Source organism: Alexandromys fortis, unplaced genomic scaffold (genome assembly GCF_014885135.2).
Source record: "Alexandromys fortis isolate MF-2015 unplaced genomic scaffold, M_Fortis_MF-2015_v1.1 scaffold_30, whole genome shotgun sequence".
NCBI lineage: Eukaryota > Metazoa > Chordata > Mammalia > Rodentia > Cricetidae > Alexandromys > Alexandromys fortis.
Window position 1 is genome coordinate 97,865 of NW_026067922.1, and position 23,290 is coordinate 121,154.

At 41.2% G+C, this 23,290-nt stretch overlaps 1 protein-coding gene across 2 annotated transcripts in view; it reads right to left on the reverse strand.

Moving 5' to 3' along the window:
• The window catches only part of LOC126501293 (broad substrate specificity ATP-binding cassette transporter ABCG2), a 103,581-nt gene that overhangs the window by 25,437 nt on the left and 54,854 nt on the right, over positions 1–23,290 (reverse strand). For both annotated transcript variants that reach the window (XM_050141898.1, XM_050141895.1), the window contains exons 2-4: positions 8,133–8,333; positions 1,146–1,205; positions 244–358 (exon numbers count right to left, since the gene is read on the reverse strand). In XM_050141898.1, coding sequence (XP_049997855.1) covers positions 244–358; positions 1,146–1,205; positions 8,133–8,329 — 372 coding nt within the window. In that variant the 5' untranslated portion in view covers positions 8,330–8,333. The remainder of the gene's footprint in view (positions 1–243; positions 359–1,145; positions 1,206–8,132; positions 8,334–23,290) is intronic.

A 23,290-nucleotide genomic window follows, 5' to 3' on the forward strand; every position in this document is an offset into this window, starting at 1 on the left:
TTTATCTTTATTTATCTTTTAGAAATTACATAGCAGCCAGAACTGATATCCCTGCCCCACAAGGGTCATATCCCAGGTCATCTCTGTCTTTCCCTTTAACACCATCCCCCATGTAAAGGAAGATTATGAAAATCTGGTGCCAATATGTTGGTCCTATGATCATGTTTTCCATTCAATTGGCAGCAAACTACACTATAAGCAAATGCACTTTCACATATAGTGCCCCGATCCACTTAAACTCACTTGAACCACATAGCCTGAAGTACATTTGAAATTGGCAGGTTGCGGTGCGCCGTTTATCAGAACATCTCCAGATAATCCTCGTGGATCCTTCCTTGCCGCTAAGACATCTAATAACCTGAGAAGGACATGTACGTTACACCATGAGGATAGGCTTTCCTTCTACATAAAGCCATACTGCTTAGCTGCTCAAAATGCAACGTCTGCTAAGGTTCAAATTTAACTAGTCGATACATTTATATAAAACAAATTTATAGGCTGAGCATGGTGGCACACACCTTTCATCCCAGCACTCAGAGGGCAGAGGCAAGAGGATCTGTGTGAGTTTAAGGATAACCCAGTCCACATAGTGAGTTCCAGGCTAGCCAGAGCTACATAGTTGATACACTGCCTCAAAAATCAAACAAGGAAAACAAAACAAAAACCAGGTTTCCATGTTTTAAATTCTCGGCTTCCTTTTCAGTATGTACTACCACCAATCCCAAACTATAACAGCAAGAAAACATTGCTTTAAGTAGCAGGACCTCCCCAAAATGACCCTCTTGGCCAATGGACGTGGAGATCACAACAGGGACAACATGTGGTTTAACTAGTATTCGTGGCTTCACTCATGCTTTCCCTACACAGCTTCACTTTCAATATTACTTCATTCTTCTACCTCCTCACTGATACACAGTATGGTCTACCACTCTATCCTAACCATCTCATCACGTGCTATTACTAAAGCTGACCTAATGACTATTTCTGGCCCTTACCACAAAATCATGACATAGTTCAACCCCACGTTACCCACAGCACCTAAGGCCAGATCAGACAGACACTGCAAATAATCAGCCAATGCCTGTGCACATAAATGGGATGGTTAATAAACAGAAAAGGCTTATTTATAGGTATGTTATACTCACGAAGACTTGCCTCCGCCTGTGGGTCCCAATATGGCATTGAGGCCAGGTTTCATGATCCCACTAGAAACAAAACCATATTGCTTCAATGTTGTATTTTACATGAAATTCTTTAAAGTTAACATCTGCACTTAATGCACTAATAAAGGAAGATAAAAATGCAAATAGAACAACCTAGTGAAGATAAACAAAGCATCACTGATGTTAGAAGTCTAATCTAAAGACTATCAGCCACGAGTACCTATGAGAAACAGTCATGTCCTTCTGAATTCCTTTTTTTTTTAACTACTGTTTTGCAAGTTGCTTTTAAAACAACTTAATCTTTTGAAAATGGCCAATGTTCCAGGTTCCTTGACATTGAGTTGAGGATAGTACTCAATGGAAGAGCCCATGCTTGTCATGCCTGAGGCCCTGGGTTCAATCCCAGGAACAGCAACTTAAATTCTTTTACGTAAGAACGATTCTACTATAAGATTCTTAAAATAACAGATTCCTGAAATAAAGAAGTAAGATTCTCAAAGACTTTGCATTCCTATTATAGCCTTCAAAACAACATAAAGTACATAAAGCTTCTGAGTGATGCTTAGTATCTTTAAATTGTTTCACTTACTACCTAGCTAAGTTCAGAACAATCAATACTTGTAGAATACCAGCGAGTGATGTTCTCATTATTAAATCTAATCAGATTAAAACGTCAACGTACCTTAACTAGAAGCCCCAGTGTTAGGATGAATGCAGTATGTGACACACAGTCAAACATCTCAGGTAGACAAGATGCCTCAGCAGGCAAAACACTGGCTATGAAAGTCTGAAGACCAGAGTTTAAGCCCCAGAAGCCATGGTGGAAGGAGAGAACAGACTCCCAAAAATTGTCCTCTGTCCTCCATGTTTGTCCTGGTGTCTGTCTGTTTCTGTCTGTATCTGTTTTCTCTTTCTTGTTCTCCTCTCTCTCTCTCTCTCTCTCTCTCTCTCTCTCTCTCTCTCTCTCTCTGTCTCCACACACACACACACACACACACAAAGTTGAAACAATGAAAAAAGTATTGCCAATTAGAGAGGGAAACACACACTCTTGGAAGAGATCGTCACCTTTACTGTGAAGTGTTTAATACTGACTTACAGGCAAGCAATACACAGCCATCTGTTTCAACAAACTAAATGGATATTTAGCTTGACCAAGATGGAAAAATTACAGCACTGTTGACTGTGATGGTATTCAAGAAAGTATGAATTTTATCCTAAAGGTGAAAGTAAGTGTTAAAGAAAATGAGCAAGAGAAAGGAGAATTAAGGGCAAGCCCACCACAGAGGAATGGTGAAGAGAAGCCCTAGCTGGCCTATCCAATATGCTGGTGTCATGTTCAGACTCTAGAACTGGTAAAGAGGTCAAGATGTATTCCACAAAGAACACAGCATCTATTCCAAGTGGAATGTCGAGACTGCCAACTATTTCATTTAGATGATGACTAGAAATACCTTTCTTATGATCATGCACTGTCATGAGCAATAAACTCTCTAGTGTGTCCGCCTCACTGCACTTAAATACAAGGGGAACTGACCACCTATTGTCTGTTATATCACAGTTACACAACAGCTGGCCAGGATGAAGGTGAAATGGACATTGTCCCTCTGCTGTTAACTGACGTACCTCTCAGTGAAATATCAGACAAATATAATAACAGGTCATTAAGCTTCAGTCAAGTTGTAACACAGAAAAATCTCTTACTCTTCTATTGTGTTACTCTCCAACATAATTGTCCAACATACGAAGGCAGAGACGCCTGAGTAAACTTTCAGCCTATATCTAGTGATACCTCTTGATGCATCTCCTTTATCAACAGCTACCTAGCAACTGCCTCAAAAATGAACAGAACCTTTTATTCAGTAAGTATTCAGTGCCATGAAAGTCTTTCAGTATTTAAAAATGCATACTTATATAAAACTAAGGAATCCAGAGTGATCTAAGCAGAAACTGAACAGTAACGTGCTATGGTAGTTTACTGGGTCTCTGAGCTTAGCTTATACTTACACTGAATTCTGACATTAACAAAAAAAATCTAATAAAGCTGGGCCCCAAGAGTTCTCCTCTGGGGCAGTGGTCAATTCCAGCTCCACTCGCCCACCATTATTTGATGTACGCTATGGACACAGAGACCCTTTGGTAGGAGATGGAATACGCTAAGAGAGCAAGCAGGTAAACAAATGACAAAAGGAAGTCTGGGTCCTCCTGAGTCAGCAGACTACAGCTGATCACCTACACTGTTCTCATCAATAGCGTGATTTGGACAGAGCTGTATCAGCTTCATGCCGTAAAGCTACAACATTGCTGTATGGCTCATAAAACTGAAGACATTTATGATACGGCTCTTTATAGACAGTGTGTGCTGATGACCTCTGTTCTACTGTGACCTACAATTTCCTGACTTCCCCACCCTGCCCTCTACCCTTCCGTCACCCATCTCAGCCATTCCCTACTCTGATTTATTGCTTTACAGCCTCTGCGTGTGTGGTCCTCCCGCATGAGCACACAAGAGCCTTCAGCAGGAACTGTGACACATGGAGACTTTGCTCCTTGAAGGAGCCCTGTCATTTCTACTGCATTTTAGTGGGCAATAGTTAATCCTTCCACCCTATTCTGTTTCTAAACAAAGGCTGTGAATGTCAGTTTTGAAGGAGGGACATATCCCTACTATCAGACACAAATTACACGTGCGGGCACACACACACACACACACCACACACGCACACACCACACACACCACACACACACACACACACTCGGTTCTGATGTACCCATTCCTTCGGTTCAGAGCAAGCTACTTTAGCTGTATCTTTTCATCCTCTGTCACAGTAGAAATTAACACAGTGACACTACTCCAGTTTCTGAATTCCTAATTACAACAGAAAGTCTCTGAGAGCAGCAAAAAAGTCTACATAACATCAAGAACCCAGCAGGCATTCAAAAATTACTGAATAAAGGAATCTACATTTTATTATTGAGACTTTTGTTTGAGACACTTGCTCACACTATAGCCCAGTTTGGCCTAGAACTAACTATGTAGCCTCAACTGGTCTTCAACACACTGAAATTTTCCTTTCTCAGCCTCCTGACTAGTGAGATTACAGCTTGGTACTTCTAAGAAAGTCATTTTTTTCTTTTCTTTCTTTCTTTTCTTTTCTTTTTTTTTTTTTTTTTTTACTAAAACAAGACAAAACAAGCCACGGCTTAAGATACTCATATTAGTAAATGTCATCTTCATGTATCACTTAAACTAAGTTCTATTAATAAATTAAGAAATTGGAAACCATTTATTGAAAATAAATATCTGCCCACAAAAGTCATTTGTTATTTTTTATGCTTTTTTTATTTATTTATTAAAGATTTCTGTCTCTTCCCCACCACTGCCTCCCCTTTCCCTCCTCCTCTCCCAATCAAGTCCCCCTCCCTTATCAGCCCAAAGAGCAATCAGGGTTCCCTGCCCTGTGGGAAGTCCAAGGTTGTATTCAAATAATGTATTAATCCTTTTTTTTAGAGAGATGTGGTGGTCACATCTGTAATCCTAGAGCCTGGGACATAGAAACAAGAAGATCAATAATTCAAGCCATTCTTGGTTTCATAGTGAGTTTTAGGTTAATCTGGCATTGGTTAAACCTTGTTTCAAAAGCTAAACTTCAACATTAACAATTCCCTGCCACTTCTATTAGACTTCTCTTCCCTCTCTCGGCAGGAAGACTACATATGTTCTACACAGCCAACACTAGCACCCAAGAACATTAGCTTCAAAGAGGGTGGAAACCAGAGAAGAGACAGCCACAAGCTAGATACATCACTCTATGACTATGACAGAATAAGACCATTTGAGCTGCTCAGTGAGAATAATGAACACTGAGGATGCAGCTTGGTAGTAGAACACTTGCCTAGCATATCCAAGGCCCTGGGTTTAATCTCCAAGATAGAAGGAAGAAAAGAAAAGAATGGCGGCTAAATTTTATACATCTTGAGGGGAAAGAAAACATGTGAATGCAGATGAAATGTAAAGTATTAGATTACAACTGATACATTAGTAGGTAATGAGTGTTATCTATATACAGATAGCCATGTGAATGCAGATCAAATGTAAAGTATTAGATTACAACTGATACATTAGTAGGTAATGAGTGTTATCTACATACAGATAGCTACAGAAAAGCACAGCTAGGGAAGTACCTGTGTGGATGAGGGTCGATGCCCATTAACGGCTCCCTCACCAGACCCTCACCCACTACCAACTTCGCCCTCATTCCACCTAACAAGATCCATGCGCATCTCAATATGGGAGAGGGTTTCTTTTTCAAACAACAGTATGTGTATGTCTATATGTGTCTATACAGGCATACGTCAATTACCTAGTTCTTCCCATTCAGAAACACAGAGGCAACGGCACTGCAACAGCAATGAAAATGCCAAGTACCCAGATCATTATCATTATTTTATAGACCACTATCTATAAAAAAATGAACATCAGCCAAGACCAGGTCACAGGAAGGATAAGTCAGCAGTGATTCTGGAACTTCTTTCAGTATCAAAGGAATATTAAAAATGAGGACTAAATCAAAGTAGTAAAGGAGAAATGAAAATTACCCTGAAGGTTTTCCTGCAACCAAATTGGGAACAAGAGGAATAGCAACACAAACAGTGATGATGCATTGTTGTTGATGCTAGTGAAGAAAACAAATCCAGGAGTATATGTGGCTGTGTTGGTTACTCTACTGCTGCTGTGATATAATACCATGACCAAATGCAACTTAAGAGTTCAGTTTGCTTAAGGTTTATTTTGACATAAGAGGCCTAGATGCCCACAGGATCTGGGAAAACATAGAGGCCGACGTGGGGAAAACTGTGTGCTCCCATCTCAACAAGGAAACAGAGAATGGAGGAAGTGAGGTAGGGCTATCAACCCTCAAAGCCAGTTCACTTCCTCCAACAATTCCCCACCTCCTAAAGGTCCCATAGCCTCTCCAAACAGTGCCACCAACTGGGGACTAAATGTTCAGATCCATGGGCCTATGGGTGACATTTCTCACTCAAACCACAACAGCAAACGAGAGAAGAGATGTTAAGTGCAAACGATGAGATGGCAGAAAGAACGCTCTGGCAGCTACCGCAGTGGTAGCCACAGCCAGACAGAAGTCATCACAGAGACGGCAACTCACAAGTTCATGCTGAATGAGGAATGGGGTTCTGGAAGAATGTCAGAATCAAGCGCAGACAGTCAAACAGTGACATTACGGTACAACTTGACAGACAGTAACATCACTAGGTAATCAGTTTAAGCGGATGCAACACCATGTTGGATGAAACAGAGAAACATCAGGTGGAGAAGAACAGACCCACAGGATCTAGCAGCCGGTCACCTGTGAGGAAGAGACGTATGGCTGCCTTTGTCGTGAGGACACAATTCCCCCTGCCTGCTGCTGGGCTGCTGGGCAGCAACATTAGAGAAGGTCCTTCCTTCTAGAAAGCTGACACTGGAGGAACTGAAGAGAAAGGGTGCCAAGTGGATAGCCGAATTTTCAAAGGATCCCCCAAACCATGATGACAGTGTCTACAAAAAAGTGATGGCAGCAGTCAGTGAAACAGTACCGCAACTGGGGGACCGGGGACGGGGTGAGGGGGCGGGGGGGGGGGGGGGGCTGCTGCCACATTCCTACACGTTTAATTCTGAAATTATCTCAAAATAATTTGCTTAACAGTCTTCGCAAGAGTGTAATGGATCCCCTCCCCCACCCACCCAACTCTATGACAGACACGTGTACTAGGATGGTGATTTCTTCCTGAGCTCTTCAGCACCGGGAAGGAAAGCTCAGGGGCTGAGTATGAGACAAAGGTAGTGTAATAGAAAGGCTGGACACCAGGGAGAAAAATCTTGGGCATTCTCACGAACAGATTTTGTTTTCTTTTCAGACAAGAAAAGATAAAATGAAGATCCAAAGAAAATATGATAACCACTTTGAATGGTGATGCTACTATCAAACACGAACAAAACCTAAGGAAACAAAAGCAATCCTTTCTGCACCACCTCTTATTTGAAGCCCAGGGCAAGAGAAAGATTAGAAACCAGTTAGGCAGAGGAAAGACCTTTCTCATGCAAACTCTAACCAGATGTGAGTGAGCAAGAATACTAATTAATCCTAGTTGTCCCTTTGACTATAAAAATTCAACTAAAAATAAGAAGAAAAAAAAACAAGACTTGCCTCCACTTTATTAGTCTAGGGGATTCTAAGATAATCGCTTCCTCCTTTGCTAATGTGCGTGCCATCCTAGCCAAGCGCACTGTGAAGCCTGGGGCACATGATACACTCAGTGTGTGATGAGTTTGAAAAGAATCACAAGGGCCTGACAGCTTGTTGGGGGGGGGGGGGGAAGGACACTTGTCCAGCATTCACTAAGTTCTAGTTTAATCCTCAACATTACACACACAACATGCATCCACGCACTCTGAGTACCATCTCACAGTACGTACTGTGCATCTATTCAAACAGGACCTACTCAAATAATGCCGTCTCTATTCTTCAGTACAAATACACACAATGTGTGTGTGTGTGTATGTGTGTGTGTGTGTGTGTGTGTGTGTGCAGGTCTTCTATTCCAGAGACCGGATAACTAAATCTGAGGCTACAACTATATCTTTGCAATCAAAACACTGTAAATTGCAGTCAGACCTCTACCACTAAAACATAAGACTTACAAGTCATGACAAAATGATACATTAAAATGTTCAAAAAGATGAGACAATCTTTTAAAAAAAATTTGACAGTTCCTTTGCAAGCAAAATATATGCCTAACAAGAGATACAGCAATTTATGTCCTAGTTCAGACCAAAGAAATGAAAGTGCGTGTCTATATCCACAGGTACAGAGACATGAAGTGCTCATAACTTGCTGATAACAGAAGCCCTGTGAAGGTACTGCAGGCAAACAAAGCAGTCTTTTAAAGAGTTCATACACGTACTTGATATCCGAGAGTATTTCCTTCTCAGTCTTCTTCCGGCCTAGAAACCCACTTTTCATTTTCACTCGATAGGTGATGTTGTGAAAACTCAACACATCTCCTGTAAGCGTAGTCACGTCACTGGAGTTCATTCCAGGAAGGCCGTTGGTGTTTCTCTGAGACATTGGTACTAAAACGTGGTCATTGCTGGAAGACATCCTTCTACAGAGGGAAAAGCAACAGTAAATTAACAGTATGAATCAATGAGCTCATCAACGCAGATAACAGGACTTCTTTCTTTTTTTTTTTTTTTTTTTTTTTTTTTTTTGGATTTTCGAGACAGGGTTTCTCCGTAGCTTTTTGGTTCCTGTCCTGGAACTAGCTCTTGTAGACCAGGCTGGTCTCGAACTCCCAGAGATCCGCCTGCCTCTGCCTCCCAAGTGCTGGGATTACAGGTGTGCGCCACCACCACCCGGCTCAGATAATAGGACTTCTAAAGTCTTTAAACTGCTCTATCATTTGTAGATTCAGATGAACATTCTTCTCACAGCACTGGGAGAAGAAAGACCCGAGATCAGGTAACGAAGAGCAGACATAATTCCGAATACTTCACTCCTACTAGCCATCAAATGCCTAAGAAATAAGACCTTAATTAGTCAACTAAACAGGAACAGTACTCAAAACTAACCAAGGAGAAAACCAGATGGGTGAGCTTCATCTTACCTAGCTTTAAAGGCATGTAATAAAGCATAAATTCAGACCACATGATAAATACCACATCGGCTTGTTTGTCATTGTTTGCTCTTATACTTTATAACATTGCTCTTAGCTGTGCAATCAGACTCAGGAGAACTTTCTCTGTCAGAGCGTACACTCTGGTTATTTGTCCTTCCTAAACTGTCTCCAGTTTAGGAAAACTCATAGTGGGAAAATAATTTAAATTCTAGGAAAATGTAAAATAAATTGTGAAAATTAACTACATCAAATGAGCAATTTAAAAATTCAGGGCTTTAAAGCAAAAGATGAGAATTAAGCTTATAGGTCAGGTTTAAGGTATTTCACAATACACACTATAAAAAGCTCTTTAGCTATCTGATGAGATAAGACCTTCAGATTAACTGAGATGATGAAACAGACTTAACAAGACATTCAATAAAATTAGTGTTCATGTTGCAAGAACACGGATCCATGAAGAACTTTCTTTTTGCTTATGTTTCATGAGTTCAATTCTGTGTAAAGTTTATCAGTGCAGACACAGGAGAGGAAGGGCTCGGGGAGCTGGACTTACTTGATTGCTGTCCCCTCCTTCCTAAGATTTTGGTTCCTATAAACATCATCCAGATTAAATTTCTAAAACGATGGAAGTATTACTGTAAAGGATTTAAGGAGAACATCCAAAAAAGGGTGGTGGGTGGGGACAGGAGTAAACTAGTCTCTCATACATCTAACCGGAGACCTGGGGAGGGGAGGGGAGGGGAGGGAAGACAGAGGAGGAGAATCAATATTTACAGAAATTCTGGACAGTATTTTCCCAAACAAATGGGAGTTTCAAATCTCAGAATGAAGTTCCAAAAACAACAAGCAGTATAAATACAAAAGAATTCAAAGGTGTGCCAAAGCAAAACTGCAAAAAGCATAATAATCTCTGAATAATGTTTCTATGCCGCAACCTCAGCATTGACCACTCTCTTCAAGTTTATGGCCCTTAAAATGTACAAGAAAATACCTGAACACAATAAACAGTGAAAATTAGCCAAAGTTTTATTCTCCTGAAGCAATTAAAAGGAAGACACAAGGGATGGAGACAGTCTACAGCTTTACTCTAAATATTTTGTAAATCTATCCATATATATAATCATATATATCCATATATATATTCAATAAACATGCTTGAGGCTCCTAATACTAAATGTGGTTTTAAAAGAACACTCTGTTGTATGGTGACTGTTGGGATAAGCTTAGGAAGCAAGTGCAGAAATAAGGGTCAGTTTTACAGAAAGCTAGGGAAGACATGCTTGCAGAGGGAGGGTGTATATGAGTATCACCAGAAAGGACCTCAGCTTCTAGGGTTCAACTAACCATGAGCGAGACTCTCCTGGATGACCAACTGCCTTATCCTCTTTGAGTCCTCCTTTGGCAAAAGTGTATTCACCTTGAGTTTTCTTTTCTTCTTTAAGATTTTATAACATTTTTTATCTCTGGGGAGTGTGTGTGTGTGTAGGTGTGAATGAGCAGGTGCCAAAGAGGCAAGAGCACACTGGATCCTCTGGAGCTGGAAATTTTTTATGTATTTATTGTCTTGTGTCTCTGTGTACATGCATTCATTTGTGCGCATGAACCACAGTGCATGAGGACCTGTGGAGGTCAGAGGACATGGTGGTTTGTAAGCTGCCCAAAATCAGGTGCCAGGAACTAAATCAGGTCCTCCAGAAAACAGTAGGCACTCTTAACTGCTGAACCAGCTCTCTGGTTCCTTAAGTTTTCTTTTATTTATTTAAAACTTAATTTTATTAAAATTTTAGGTGCATGGTATTTTGCCTGAATGCATGTCTGTGTACCACATGTGTGCCTGGTGCCCAAAGAGGACAGAAGAAGGTGCTGAATCCCCACGAACAGGAGAGACAAATGGCTGTGAACTGCCATGTGGGTGCTGAGAAGATCTAGAAGTCTCCTGGAAGAGCAACCAGTGCTCTCAACCACTGAGCCACACCCCCCCCCCCCATAAATTTCCTTAAAGGCTGTTTCAGGAAAGGTGAAAGCCTAGCCTCACCAATCCACATTAGTCAAGAGCCAGGGAATAGAATCGACAACAGGCTGAGGATGTAAGTCAGTGGCGGAGCTCAAGAGTAACAGTCTGGGACTTTGAAAAGCAAAATGGGCCAGTAAGTTGCTCCAGTGGCAAATATACTTGCCACCACATGTAACAGTGTGAGCTCGATCCCCTTATCACAGCTGGAGAAAGGAAAGAACCAACTATACAAGCTGTCCTCTGACCTCCACAGGCACTTGTGTACTATGGTTCACGAGCACAAATGCATACGTGTACACAAAGACACAATACAATAAATACATAAAAAATGGGCAAATGAATAAACAGTAAGATGAGAACTGGGAATACGGCTCAATGAGTAAAGTGTTTGCTATTAAATCATGAGGATCTGAGTTCAATCCCCACCAACTATGCCAAAATGCCAGGGATGCCTGTAATTCTAGCACTGGAAAGGTGGAGACAGGAGGATCCCTAGGGCTTTCTAGCCAGTCTAGCCAAATCAACAAAGTCGAAGTCCTGTGAAAGACTGTCGTCTCAAAACAATAACAGCAACTGAGCAAGATCCAACACCAATCTTTGGCTTCCACACATATGCCTGCATGTGTACAGGCACACATGTGAACATGGATACGTAGAAAACAACAAACAAAAGACCCAATTAGCAAAAGGAAAAGTTTATTATTTGTGTGCATCTTCTACGGCGGCTCTCAGCACTGTATCTAGTCCTGGACCTAAAAGAGGGGATCTGAATAAATGACCAAAAATAAACTCAAGTTCAAAATCAAACTCCTAATGAGTCCCTGGCTTTTCTGGCAGACCTCACCCATGTGCCCCCAGCACTGCACATACCATCACCGCACAAGAGCAACAAATGCTGCCTGCAATAGCTTGGCTTAGATTGGACTACTCTGCGGTATGAATTTCAAAAACAAAAACAAAACATGTGCAATATTATTGCACAACATTTCCTACTCTTAAACATAAAGGTGAGCCAGGGAGATGGCTCACGGGTTAAGAGCACTGGTTTGCTCCTCTAGGAGACCCAGGCATAGAGGTTCACAACCATCTGTAACTCCAGTTCCAGGTCTAACACACTCTTTTGGTATCCTGAGGCAACAGATACATACCCATTGTGCAAAAACACCCAAACACATAAAATAAAATAGATAAATCTTTCTTTAAAAGAAGCATAATGGTTTTTTTATAGAAAACAAAGCCATAATATTTTTCTGTCGTCATTCCTCATAAGTATCTAGTTAATGTATCTTCTGCTAAATATATCTTGTGCTAACATATCTTGTGCTAAAATGTTTGATTTTTTTTAAATGCTGTTTGAGTTGTTGACTTGAATTTCATAAAAAATATGATTATATAAATTTTGGCCTGCGATTAGCACTGAATTTTCAACAATTTCTGAAATAGCCATGAACATGCTACTGATATTTTGTATGTATCGATATTAAGTGGTATTTTCAGCACTACAGATTATAAAATTAAAATATGATTGTCCTGGATAATATTTAGATCATGTAAAAATAAACAAGCATATCTATCCCATTTCTGGTGCAAACTTGCTTGTCTTTAATAAATGATAAAATCCTACGTATACCAAAGAATTGTTCTAAAATAAGAGTTCTCTCCACAGTTGTTTCCACCTGTTTGTAATAACACCAATCTCAAAGGCCTCTCCTTTCCCCACATTTTCAACAGCATTCCTTTTCTTGGTCTTGACATTCTGCCTGGGGTAAAATGAGTACATGACATCTTAAAGTGCTGTTAGTTTGCATTTCCCCAGTTGCTAAGGATGTTGAACTCTGATAAAGATATTTCGTGGTCATTTTACTTTTTTCTTCTGAAAATTCTCTGTTCTGATTCATAGCCTATCTTTAATTGGGTTGTTCTTTGATTCTTTTAAACAGTTTAGAGTTCTTTATATATTCTGGATATTAATCCTTTGTCTGGTGTATAGTTGACCAAGATTCTATGCTGGGATTCCACTTCACTGAACTGTGTTTCTTTTGCTGTACAACAGATTTTTAAGTTTTATACTGTCTTATTTGTCAACTGTTGGCATGAATTACTGAGCAAATGAACTCTTATTCAAGTCCTTTCCCACAACTGCATCTTGAAAAATACTGGCTGTGTTTTCTTCTAGCTGTTTAAGGCCTTTGATCCAGGGTTCTATTTGTCAATTGTTGGCCCAAATTCCTGAGCAAAAGGAATCTTATTCAGAAAGTCCTTACCTACACCTCTATTTTAGGAGCTACTGCCTGTGTTTTCTTCTAGTGATTTCAGCACTTCAGGTGTCATATTATAGTCTTTGATATACTTGGAGTTGACTTTTATGCATGGTAATAGATACTAGCTTAATTTCATTTTTCAGCATGGTCAACCTGTTCTCCAACACCATTTGTTGAAGATACTGCATTTTCTGAAGCACTTACTGTTTGCATCTCTAAGACCTAAGGCTCATCATCCCAAATGATGGCTGGATGGACTGTAAGGGCCAGAGAACCCTACAGTCTGCTGTGAGATAGTGTCTTCTATATTTGACAGGGAGCTGCACCCATGAAACCTCAACAATAAAACCTAAACAAGACCTACACGACAACACCTGCCAATGTAGATGAGGAAAGATCTCACAAGGCCCTGCTCCTAGATGAAGAGCTACAGGTAATTAACAGCTGCTGGGAGACGGAGAGTCAGTTCTCCAGGGACAGGCCCCTGAGAGATGGGTTGTCTAATCCTCAGTGGTCAGCTCTAGACATGTATACACAGGAGCAACACTCAATGGATTCAGCACACGCACACGCGTGCACACACACAATTAAAGAAATTTATAATTTGAGAAGGGGAGATGCACAAGAGGAGCTGGAGGAAGAAAAAGGGAGGAATGGAAATAGTGGAAATACAGTATAGTGTGTATGAAACTCTCAAAACATAAAAACTAAAAAACAAAATAGCCTTGTTAATGTTTTATCATCAGTAAATGTTGATCTGTATACCCATATAGCCACATGCCCCACCAGGTATTATATGAAAAGGTTTCTCAGGTAAAACCGGGCTGAGTGGGACAAGTTTAAGGCTTGATTTGCTCTGCATAGAAATTTCACACATGGGAAACACATGGTACTTTAGGAGAGGCCAGATGTCTGAGGACTTTCACTCTTCTGAGGAAGAGCTTGGGGCTCTCGTCACAAGTTTGGGCAGCCAAAGGCAAGAGGGCTAAGGAGGGTAAAAGTGGTCTTCCCAGAAAGTCTTCCCAAGAGTCAGCCATCACACACAAATACCTATAAAAATATCAACTCTCTTTATCCATGTAAACTTACATTACAAAAATAGCTATTTATATACTACATATGAGGGGAAGTACAGAGTGTAGACACCACAGGGGCTGTATGCCGGTGCGGGGTTTCCTGCAGCCTCCACAGCACACCTAGACATAGCAAGGCACACAGGTAAGAGCGCCATCAGCGCACACAGCTGTAAAACTTGGGAGCCAAGACAGTGTCAGAGTCCACAGGAGCAATGTCTGGCTTTGGCTTCCCATCCTAAAACTCTCTTCTAAGTGATCTTGCCTTTCTCATGAACCCAGCCAAACACTCTCTCAATTTACCAACCTGTGAACAGAGACATTTTCCTTAGCTCTTATTTTGCCAGTTTACTCCTTCTAGTTAAGACATTCTGACCAACTTACCGCTGCCTCCTTTTCTCAATCAATGAAATGCCTTGGCAGATACCCAACAGAGATAACGCAGGTTGTCAAATGGGCCAGAGTTCACAGGAGAGGCCTGGACACACTCAAAAGGAGTTAAGTCCTGAGGCCAAACAGGGTAGGAAGGAGGACTGTAACCTTGAGCGTAAGGCCCTCAAAGTCCCCAAATCCCCTACTGGCCTGAAAGTAAAGACCTTTCTAGAGACACAAAGAGGGAGTGGGGCTCACTCCTATTACAGACCCTGTCACAGAACCGTCACAGCTCCCAGCACTTTCCTAAAAATATAGTTTATTATATTTATGTGCAGTGTTGTGCGTGCACACACCTGCTCATGTGGAGGTCAAAGACCATCTTGTGGGAGTCCGTTCTTTCCCTTCTACCCTGTGCGGCCCGTGTATGCCCAGGAACTGAACTCAGGTTATCAAGCACGGAGGAGGCAAATGGCTTCATGCACTGAGCCATCAAGCAGGCCCCGAGACCTAAAGTGTTTCCCCCACCCCTCCCCCACCCCATCTCACCTTGAAAATTGTGAATGGTGAGGAGGAAGCACAGCCTGGAATTGTAGCTAGGCAGGAGGATCTCAGGAATTCAGGTCAGGTTGCGTATGGTCTCAAATAATGAATAAATAAATAGGCATCAACTTGAACTTTAGCCTTTGATGTATATTTTTCTTTCAATGTGTAGTCAAAATTTCCCTCATTTTTAGAAATTAGTATGGCCACTTGATCGGGGGAGGGGGAGGGAAATGGGAGGCGGTGGCAGGGAGGAGGCAGAAATCTTTAATAAATAAATAAATAAATAATTTCCCTCATTGATCTGGTTCTTCTCAATTCAAGTCAACACGTCTCCAAATATTCAACCTGAGAAAGGAGAAGGGTTTTCCTCTACTACACCGCAGGCAAAGCTGGCCAGGGACTGACTCCTGAGGCTGGAGCTACACTAAGGAGTTCAGGAAGCACCAGCTACAGCTACACATTGACCAAAGCTCAAAATTAGCAACGGTGAGCCAACAAATTATTTAAGAAATGACTTAACAAAAACCCGGTTCTTGATGTGTAAAAGAGTCTACAAATAGAAGTCTTTAAAGGAACTTGTTTTTAGTTTTGCAACTAAACACCACAGAATCAGATTAAAAATTACCTGGGCCCCAACTCTGAAAGGGGAACTGAACACTATCCCCCATCCCTAACCCAAAAGCTGTCTCCAATTGATAACCGGCCACAAACGAAAACTTAGTTTTCTCCAACAGAGTCTCACTGGGGATACAGACCAGGCCTATGCCCAGTAGTAGATGTCCAACACAACAACGAACTCAATGGCCATTCTGGAGGTTCTTGGTCTCAGAATGGTTTGTCTGTTTTGTTTATTTTTTAATCTTATAGGTCCTTTGTGTATATGTCATGGTTTCCGTTTTTTTGTGTGTGTGTGTTTTTGTGGTGTGTGGGTGTGTGTGTCTTTTCTTCTGCTTGTTTGTTTTGTCTTATTCTGGTTTTTTTATTTTATCTAGTTTTATCATTACTATTATTATTTTTCAGATACCTGTTTGGCTCCTAATGAGAAAAAGAAAGGTGATGGATTTGGGCTGATGGGGAAGCAGGGAGGATCTGGGCGGAGTTGTGTGAGGGGGAAACTGTTCTCAGAATATATCATAGTTTTCAAAAATCTATGTTCAATTTAAAAACTGCCTGTGATTCTTCCTACTTCCTTTGTAAACCATCAGGAGACAGACTGTAAGGGAGACTCAAACACTATCTGCCAGATGCATTCACCTGATACATATGGAGCAACTGAAACAGATAACATGACTGAGAAATTCAGACTTAGTTAACTTCAATTTCTACATATGATACTGAACTAGATAAGACAAGCCTACATTATTTATTATTGTAGGATACATTTTTATTACTATATTACTCATTAACAAATTTATAAAGCCATAAGGTTTTCTTTAAAAAAAAAAAAAAAAACAACCAATCCTAATTACATACCAATCCTAATTCCCACTCCCTTCTCTCTTCCCGTTCCCTCTCACCGCCATAAGGTTTTCTATATCTTATATCAAATTAACTTATTCCTGAGTTCCTAAATACTACAAAATAGGGCTGTGAAACAGCTCAGTGAGTAGTTGCTGCCTGGTAACTTAAGTTCAATCCCAAGAACCTACACGTTGCAGGGAAAGAACGAACATCAAGTTATCCTTTGACCTCCCCTTGGTCACTGTGGCCTGCACACATGCACACATACATGCACACAACTCACACACATGCACACACACTCACAGATGTTTAAAAAGTTTTAAAACAGTATTATAGTTCCTTAGAAATTATCAAGTGTGTACATAAAATTTAAAATAAGCAACACCCAGGTAACTACATTCTGAGAATACAAATGTGTAACGTGAGTGACGTTGGGATAGCCTAACAGAAATACTTCTGTCTTCACAACTCTCTGTTTGCTGAAGTCAACGGTTGCCTCACGCAAAACAAATGAGGTAAATTCCAAAGTACTAGACCTGCTCTCTCAAAAGAAACCACAGAACTTTGTGAAGGAGCATATTTGTTATTTGAGAGCGTTCCAGACTTATTTTGTTCAGTATTTCCAATACCAATAGGACAGTAACCCTTCCCAGCATCCTCCCGCGCGCTCCTTACAGTCCCAAAGGTCACTATTACAAGTACAAATATTTGAGTTACGGCTTTAACAACTTAGCCGAGGTCACAGAGCAAGACGTTCTTGCTAAGTTCTTTACCCTCAGCCATCTCTTGCCCATCTGCAGACGCAACCGTCCCACTCAGAATGCACTTCCTTTAGATTACACTGCACACCCACACTCTCTAGAAGTCAGCCTCGCAGTTAAATGCACTCGCCACCCCGCCACATGCCCTGAGTTCATTCCCCGGAATGAACAGCAAGAGGAGAGAACCAACTCCTAGAAGCTGTCGTCTGACCTCTACACACGAATGAGGGTATGTGCACCCATAGGCACACCCACACGCACACACCCACACACTAAATAATAAACAAATGATAAATGCACTAAAGCGTCCATAAAAACATAAGTTCTAAAGGTTGTATTTGTAAGCTAGAGATGGTGGCCCACAGGAGTTCATCAACCGAAAGGAGAGTCTGAGGGTACAATGGGACTCTAGCGCATAAAAACAAGCAACAAAAGCCAGGCTGTGACGTACATATAATCCCAGCACTCGGGAGGGAGAGGAAGGAGGATCAGTAGTTCAAGACCATCCTCTACTACTTAGTTCATAGCCAGATGTGCTCCAGGAGACACTGTCTCAAAAAGACAAGATTAAAAATATAAGTCATAATTCCATAAGTTGATTTTGCCAGCAGATTATAGCTACTAAAAAAAAAAAAGGAACCTAACAATGTCAATTACTTTGGATCCTTCAGAGCTCCTCATCCCCTAGTCTCAAGGATTCCTATAAATAAAAGACTCACAATGTGTTACAGGTATTAAAATCATGGCAAGAATGAAATGTTGAAGCTCCATGAGAAATATTATAGTTGTTATTACTAAACTACAAACAAAATAACACAAATGAAGAAACTTCGCTTCAGATTTGTGAAGGGTAAGGAGAAATCCTACAGGTCACCATCTGAGACCTCTACCCCAATGGCGGCGGCGTAGGAAGATGAGCAGCAGTGAAAGGGGGGTGATCCCAGAATTTTAGACCCTGAGATCCACAGAAAAAAAAAAAAAAAACAAGAGAACCAGGCAAACAATGAAGCTGAATTTCTGAATCAGAATTTTACAGGAGGCTACCCAACACAGGGTCTACCACCATCCAGTCCTTCCTCAAGAGTCTAATAATATGCGTCTAACACACGTCTACCACATTAAGGTCCTTATTCCTGTTCACTTCCAGTTCATAACTCAATAAATGTAATCATAATCATATGTCAATAAACATAAATGGAAAAGCAGAGGTCTACAGCAGCGCTGGTTTCTAAATTATGAAGCCTAGAGCAGTAAATGTATTTTATGTCAGGTGTATGTTCCACAAAAATCATAATTGTTGGGACCGTGTGGAGCCCTGGCCTCCAGCTGCTCTCCCCCGCTAGTGACCTTTACTTGGCCTTCTGATTTGAGCTTCTGAAAGCTGTGTCCAGCTCTGCTTCCTGAGCACGTGTTGCCTTGTCCTTGATTGAGGATCAGGAGGATCAGGAGATGAGGTTTTCACCTGCTGGTGTTGGGTATATAAGCCTCCATGGTACTATTCAATAAAGGGCTTCTTTACCAGTGACTAGAGGTGTATGTCTGTCTGTACTGTCTGTGTGTGTCTTTGTGTGTTTCAATCTCCTGCCCCTTGCCCGAGGCTCACGAATGGTCCTGTAGTGCAGGCTCTACAATACAGGAGTAGTACCATACAGTCACGTGGTACAGGCGGGCGCTATACATAAGGATACCTGTAATTATAACAGGAGAAGCTGCTAATCCAGGTGCACATCATCTCAAATCCAATAATGCGTGGTGGGGGGACCCTTCAAGCCTTAGGCAGGAAATGATCAGGGTGAGATTAAGAATGAAACTCAGGTCAGTACGACATTAGCCAGTGCTGGGTTAAAGCTTCTGAAGTCTTATCAGTTTATTTTTCCTACGCATTTAAACACAGAAAAACTGTGGGGGAAGTTTCCACGGGACAAATATCACAACAAAACTTTTGAGTTGGTTGCATCAAAATTCCCTTGCAAAGTGCATCTCTTCAACAAAGCACCTGTGACCATTTCCGTAAGAATGTGTTCTGTTGGCATAAACAGCGCTTGTGGTAAGGGTCTGGGGCGGAGGGTTTTTACCTAGCGTGAAGATGGGTTCTACTGACTGGGAGGATTGCTGAGGGGATTGTGGAATCTGGAGTCGGGTGAAGGCTGACTCTGTAGCAAAGGATCACTGGGTTTGAACAACACCCACTCCAGTTTTCGGGGTGAACAGACATCATTTCCCTCCTTTGAAGGAAAAAGCCTGCATGTTTCCCAATTCTGGTTTCTAGTGCTTTCTACAGGCCGTGCCCACCACACTGCATCACTATGGTACTGATCCACGGCTAGAAAGAGCAGAGCAGATAGTTATCTGAAATTTAACTGAACACTTCACTACTCTAGATTCAACCAACAGGTTAAAAACAGAGAGGGAGCCTGTCTCAAACTCTGTGCATGCTACATTCCGTTCTAAACTTAAGGGGGGGGGGACAGGAAATAAAAATATTGTCAAGGACTTTTATTTTGAGAAGGAAGTAGCAAGATTAAAGACTTGTCCCAGGATAACACTAAAGAGGAAAAAGCTTTGTAATTGATGTAAGGACACTTTGAAAATGTCAGTCTGTACAGAACTTCCTTTCATAACCATTCAGCTACTAGTCGGTACACAGCTTAATGAAGCTACTCAGCTAACGAAATATCCCTGGTTCCTTCCCAGAGTCTAATAAACAGAAGCTAACATATGGATTACATGTTTAAAATATTTATTAGTTCAATATTTGATTTAAAAACTGGGCATTCACTTAAACTTCTAACTCTTGCAGCTTTTTTCTCTTTCTCAGAGTCTTTTGGAATCTCAAGAGGGAGTCCGCACTGACGACTATGATCAGGTCTTATCTAGTGTAGGAGTCTGTGTGGAGATCACACAGAGGGAGAGTGCCTACTAGCCTACAACTAGCCTACACAGAGACACAGCTGGACACCCTGGATTCTAGTCACCATAATACAGAGTCTCAGAGGATACTTGGTACCAAGAACAAACTCGGTTTTTAATATCATGGTAAATAAACATAACCAGAGTGCCAGGTTTGCCACATTAGCCTATAAATTTGTGTGATACCAGAGAAGGAAATACTTCCAAGAATGATGGTAGAGGTAAATATATAAAAAAGAGCACAGCATCAAATCTTGCATCAAAAGCAGGGACAATTTGAGCAGCAAATCAAATAGAGATAATAGTGGATTACGGCCCAACATACAAAATAAAATTCCGTAAGTCAGCACTGACACAAAGAGCTAAGTGAAGGCAAGGCACGGCTAGCTGCCCCTTCGAGGAAAAAAAATAGAAATACAGGCATGAAACTCCTTTTAAAATGTATCAAAAAAAAAAAAAACTGTAAGTACAATGTGTTCTACAATTATACACCAAAACCACTGAGAAGTCTAGAATGAAACAGAATATACAGTTCTCGTGTGTCTCCAAAGGCAGACCTTATTTACAAAGGGAAAAGTGAAACCCTTCGCCAAAGTGACTGTCATCAGAAGATGCACCTGTCACTCATGCTGCAGGATGCTCACAGAACGTACTTAGACAGGCACTTTACTTTTATGATGTTGCTCTTCCCCAAAACAGAGTGCCAACCCAGTCATGAGAAAGTATCACACACAAAGGAGGTGCAATGTACATATTAATGGACTAGTATTTTTTCTGGTGTCAAGATCATGAAGAAATTAAGGCTTGCTTTATATACTGGAACTGATATATATATATATGTGTGTGTGTGTGTGTATACACATATATATGAGTAGAAACTAAATATATAGCAGTCTGCTATAATGTGGCAAACTCAGATGATCCTCGATGACAGCGATGAATGGCCAGAGAAAGGGAGACAGAGTGCGCAATGACCAGCATACAGTACTATACTAACGCTAAATGACGAGCCCCATCAGCAGGCTGCTCTGGACTAGACTGTTGTGTTGTTATTGCAACTTTAGTAAGTCGACAAATGCTTCAAAATTAAGACAAATAAGAAAATGAACAACGTTCTGCAATGACTGCATTGAAAGGAAAATCTTTTCTCTTGAAAGCATAAACTTTGAGCTTGAAGATATTTTAAATTTGAATCTGTACAAAATCAGTCAAGGTTTTATTTTTGCAAAGTACTGTTNGTGTATGTGTGTGTGACAGAGATAGAGAGAGAGATACACACACAAACAAAGACACACACAGATACATATATATATATACACACACACACACACACACAAAAAAACATTTCCTGAAACTTCAACATCTGATTAGCTGAAGCTGAGATGATGTCATGAGCCCCTCCTGGAATCCAACCAACGTTCAGGGAAAACCTCTGACCAAGACAGGGAGAGGAAACCTGGCAGTTCATCGCAGCACTTTTCACTCTCACAGTAAAGAAGAAAGGGGAGGCAACTGTTTCTGTTGTTGAAAACTCAAGCCACTTGAATAATCTCTTAGAGTAAAGCAGCTATGAAGGGGAAGTTTTTATGGCGCTGGGGATAATTACTCTTTTCCCACAGGTGACCAAGATTGAGCACACGTCCCGGAGGCAGAGCGATCTGTATCTATAGCTGGAAACCAAGACACAATGACTTGTTTATAGATTTAGGGAAATCAACTAAGTGGCCAAAAAGTGTCTGTATTGGAATGGATCCACCGCCTAAGGAGGCTACTTGTCCGCTGTGTAAATCAGCATCACACGTGCCAAATAAATTCTACTTTTAATTTAGGTTTGAGGGTGGAGGTGTGAATTAAACCTATTACTAGATTTAGTCGAGACAAGTTATGTTGCTAGATTTTAACTAAAAGCAGCCTGCTGCTCTGTAATTTCTGAAGTGCACATTTTACTTGGAATATTTATCATAGGTGGTAATTGGATATATAAGATAGGTGGCTTCTCTTTTACTACACTCTCACAAAATGAACATTCCCGTAACTGCGTTAGAGACAGGCCCATACACCAGGGAACTCTGCAGTGGACTCCAGCTTTGACATCCAATAACTCAGCTGTGTTCTATATACTCAGTCATCAGCCCCGATTTCAGCCATCCACTCCGTAGTAGGCTGTCACCTGTACTTCAAACTGGTTATCGTCATACCTCTCTTGGGTTGGATAAATATAGGTAAGCTCCCAGAATGCAGGGAGCCATTTAAGTTTAACAGACTTCAACAAAAGACACTGATAGCAGTGCGCGGTAATGTTTATCTATAAACCTGGGAGGCAGAGGTCTTCGGAACGAAAGTTCAAGGCCAGCCTGGTCTACAGATGCAAGCAGGCAAACAACAGCTACAAAGTGAGACCCTGGCTCAAAAAGCACAAAATAAAACAAAAGGATAGTTGTCATAAAGGACACAGATGAACGACAAGAAAAATACCTACTCCCAGAGATGTCAGTCAGGGTCCTCAGCAAGCCGGCTTCTAGCTTTGATCCCGCAGAGCTGAGAGAGGGCCCCTTCCCTGAGGGTCAGGGCTTTCACCTGGTAACTGAAGCTTTCTGTTCAGCAATTCCTGCTTAACAAGTTTTATAGAGCTGAACCACCAACCCCTTCCTCCCTTTCCAGAGGTTCACAGGTGGAGCTAAAGGTCCTCACTCCTCATCACTAGGCCTTTCTGAGGTCAAGCCCGTCCAAAGGCTGCCGAGGAGCCCCACCCTAGGCCACCTCACTCACGTAAACTGCAGGGTGGACAAACTAGCCACTCTGGTTGGGGCTGGGGGTGTAACTCAGAGATGAATCTCTGGAACCTAACCTCATTACGCACAGCAAAAGACAGAAAATCTCAACAAGATACTAAGAGTTCCTAGATCAGGATGGGGCAAGGATCAAATAAATACTTATTTATTTTACCACAGTAACAACATTTCCCATGTTATGTAACAGGAGTCAAGAGTAAGAGAGATTATAAATCTAACTCAGACCACAGGTTCGCAAAACTAAGAGCAGGGTC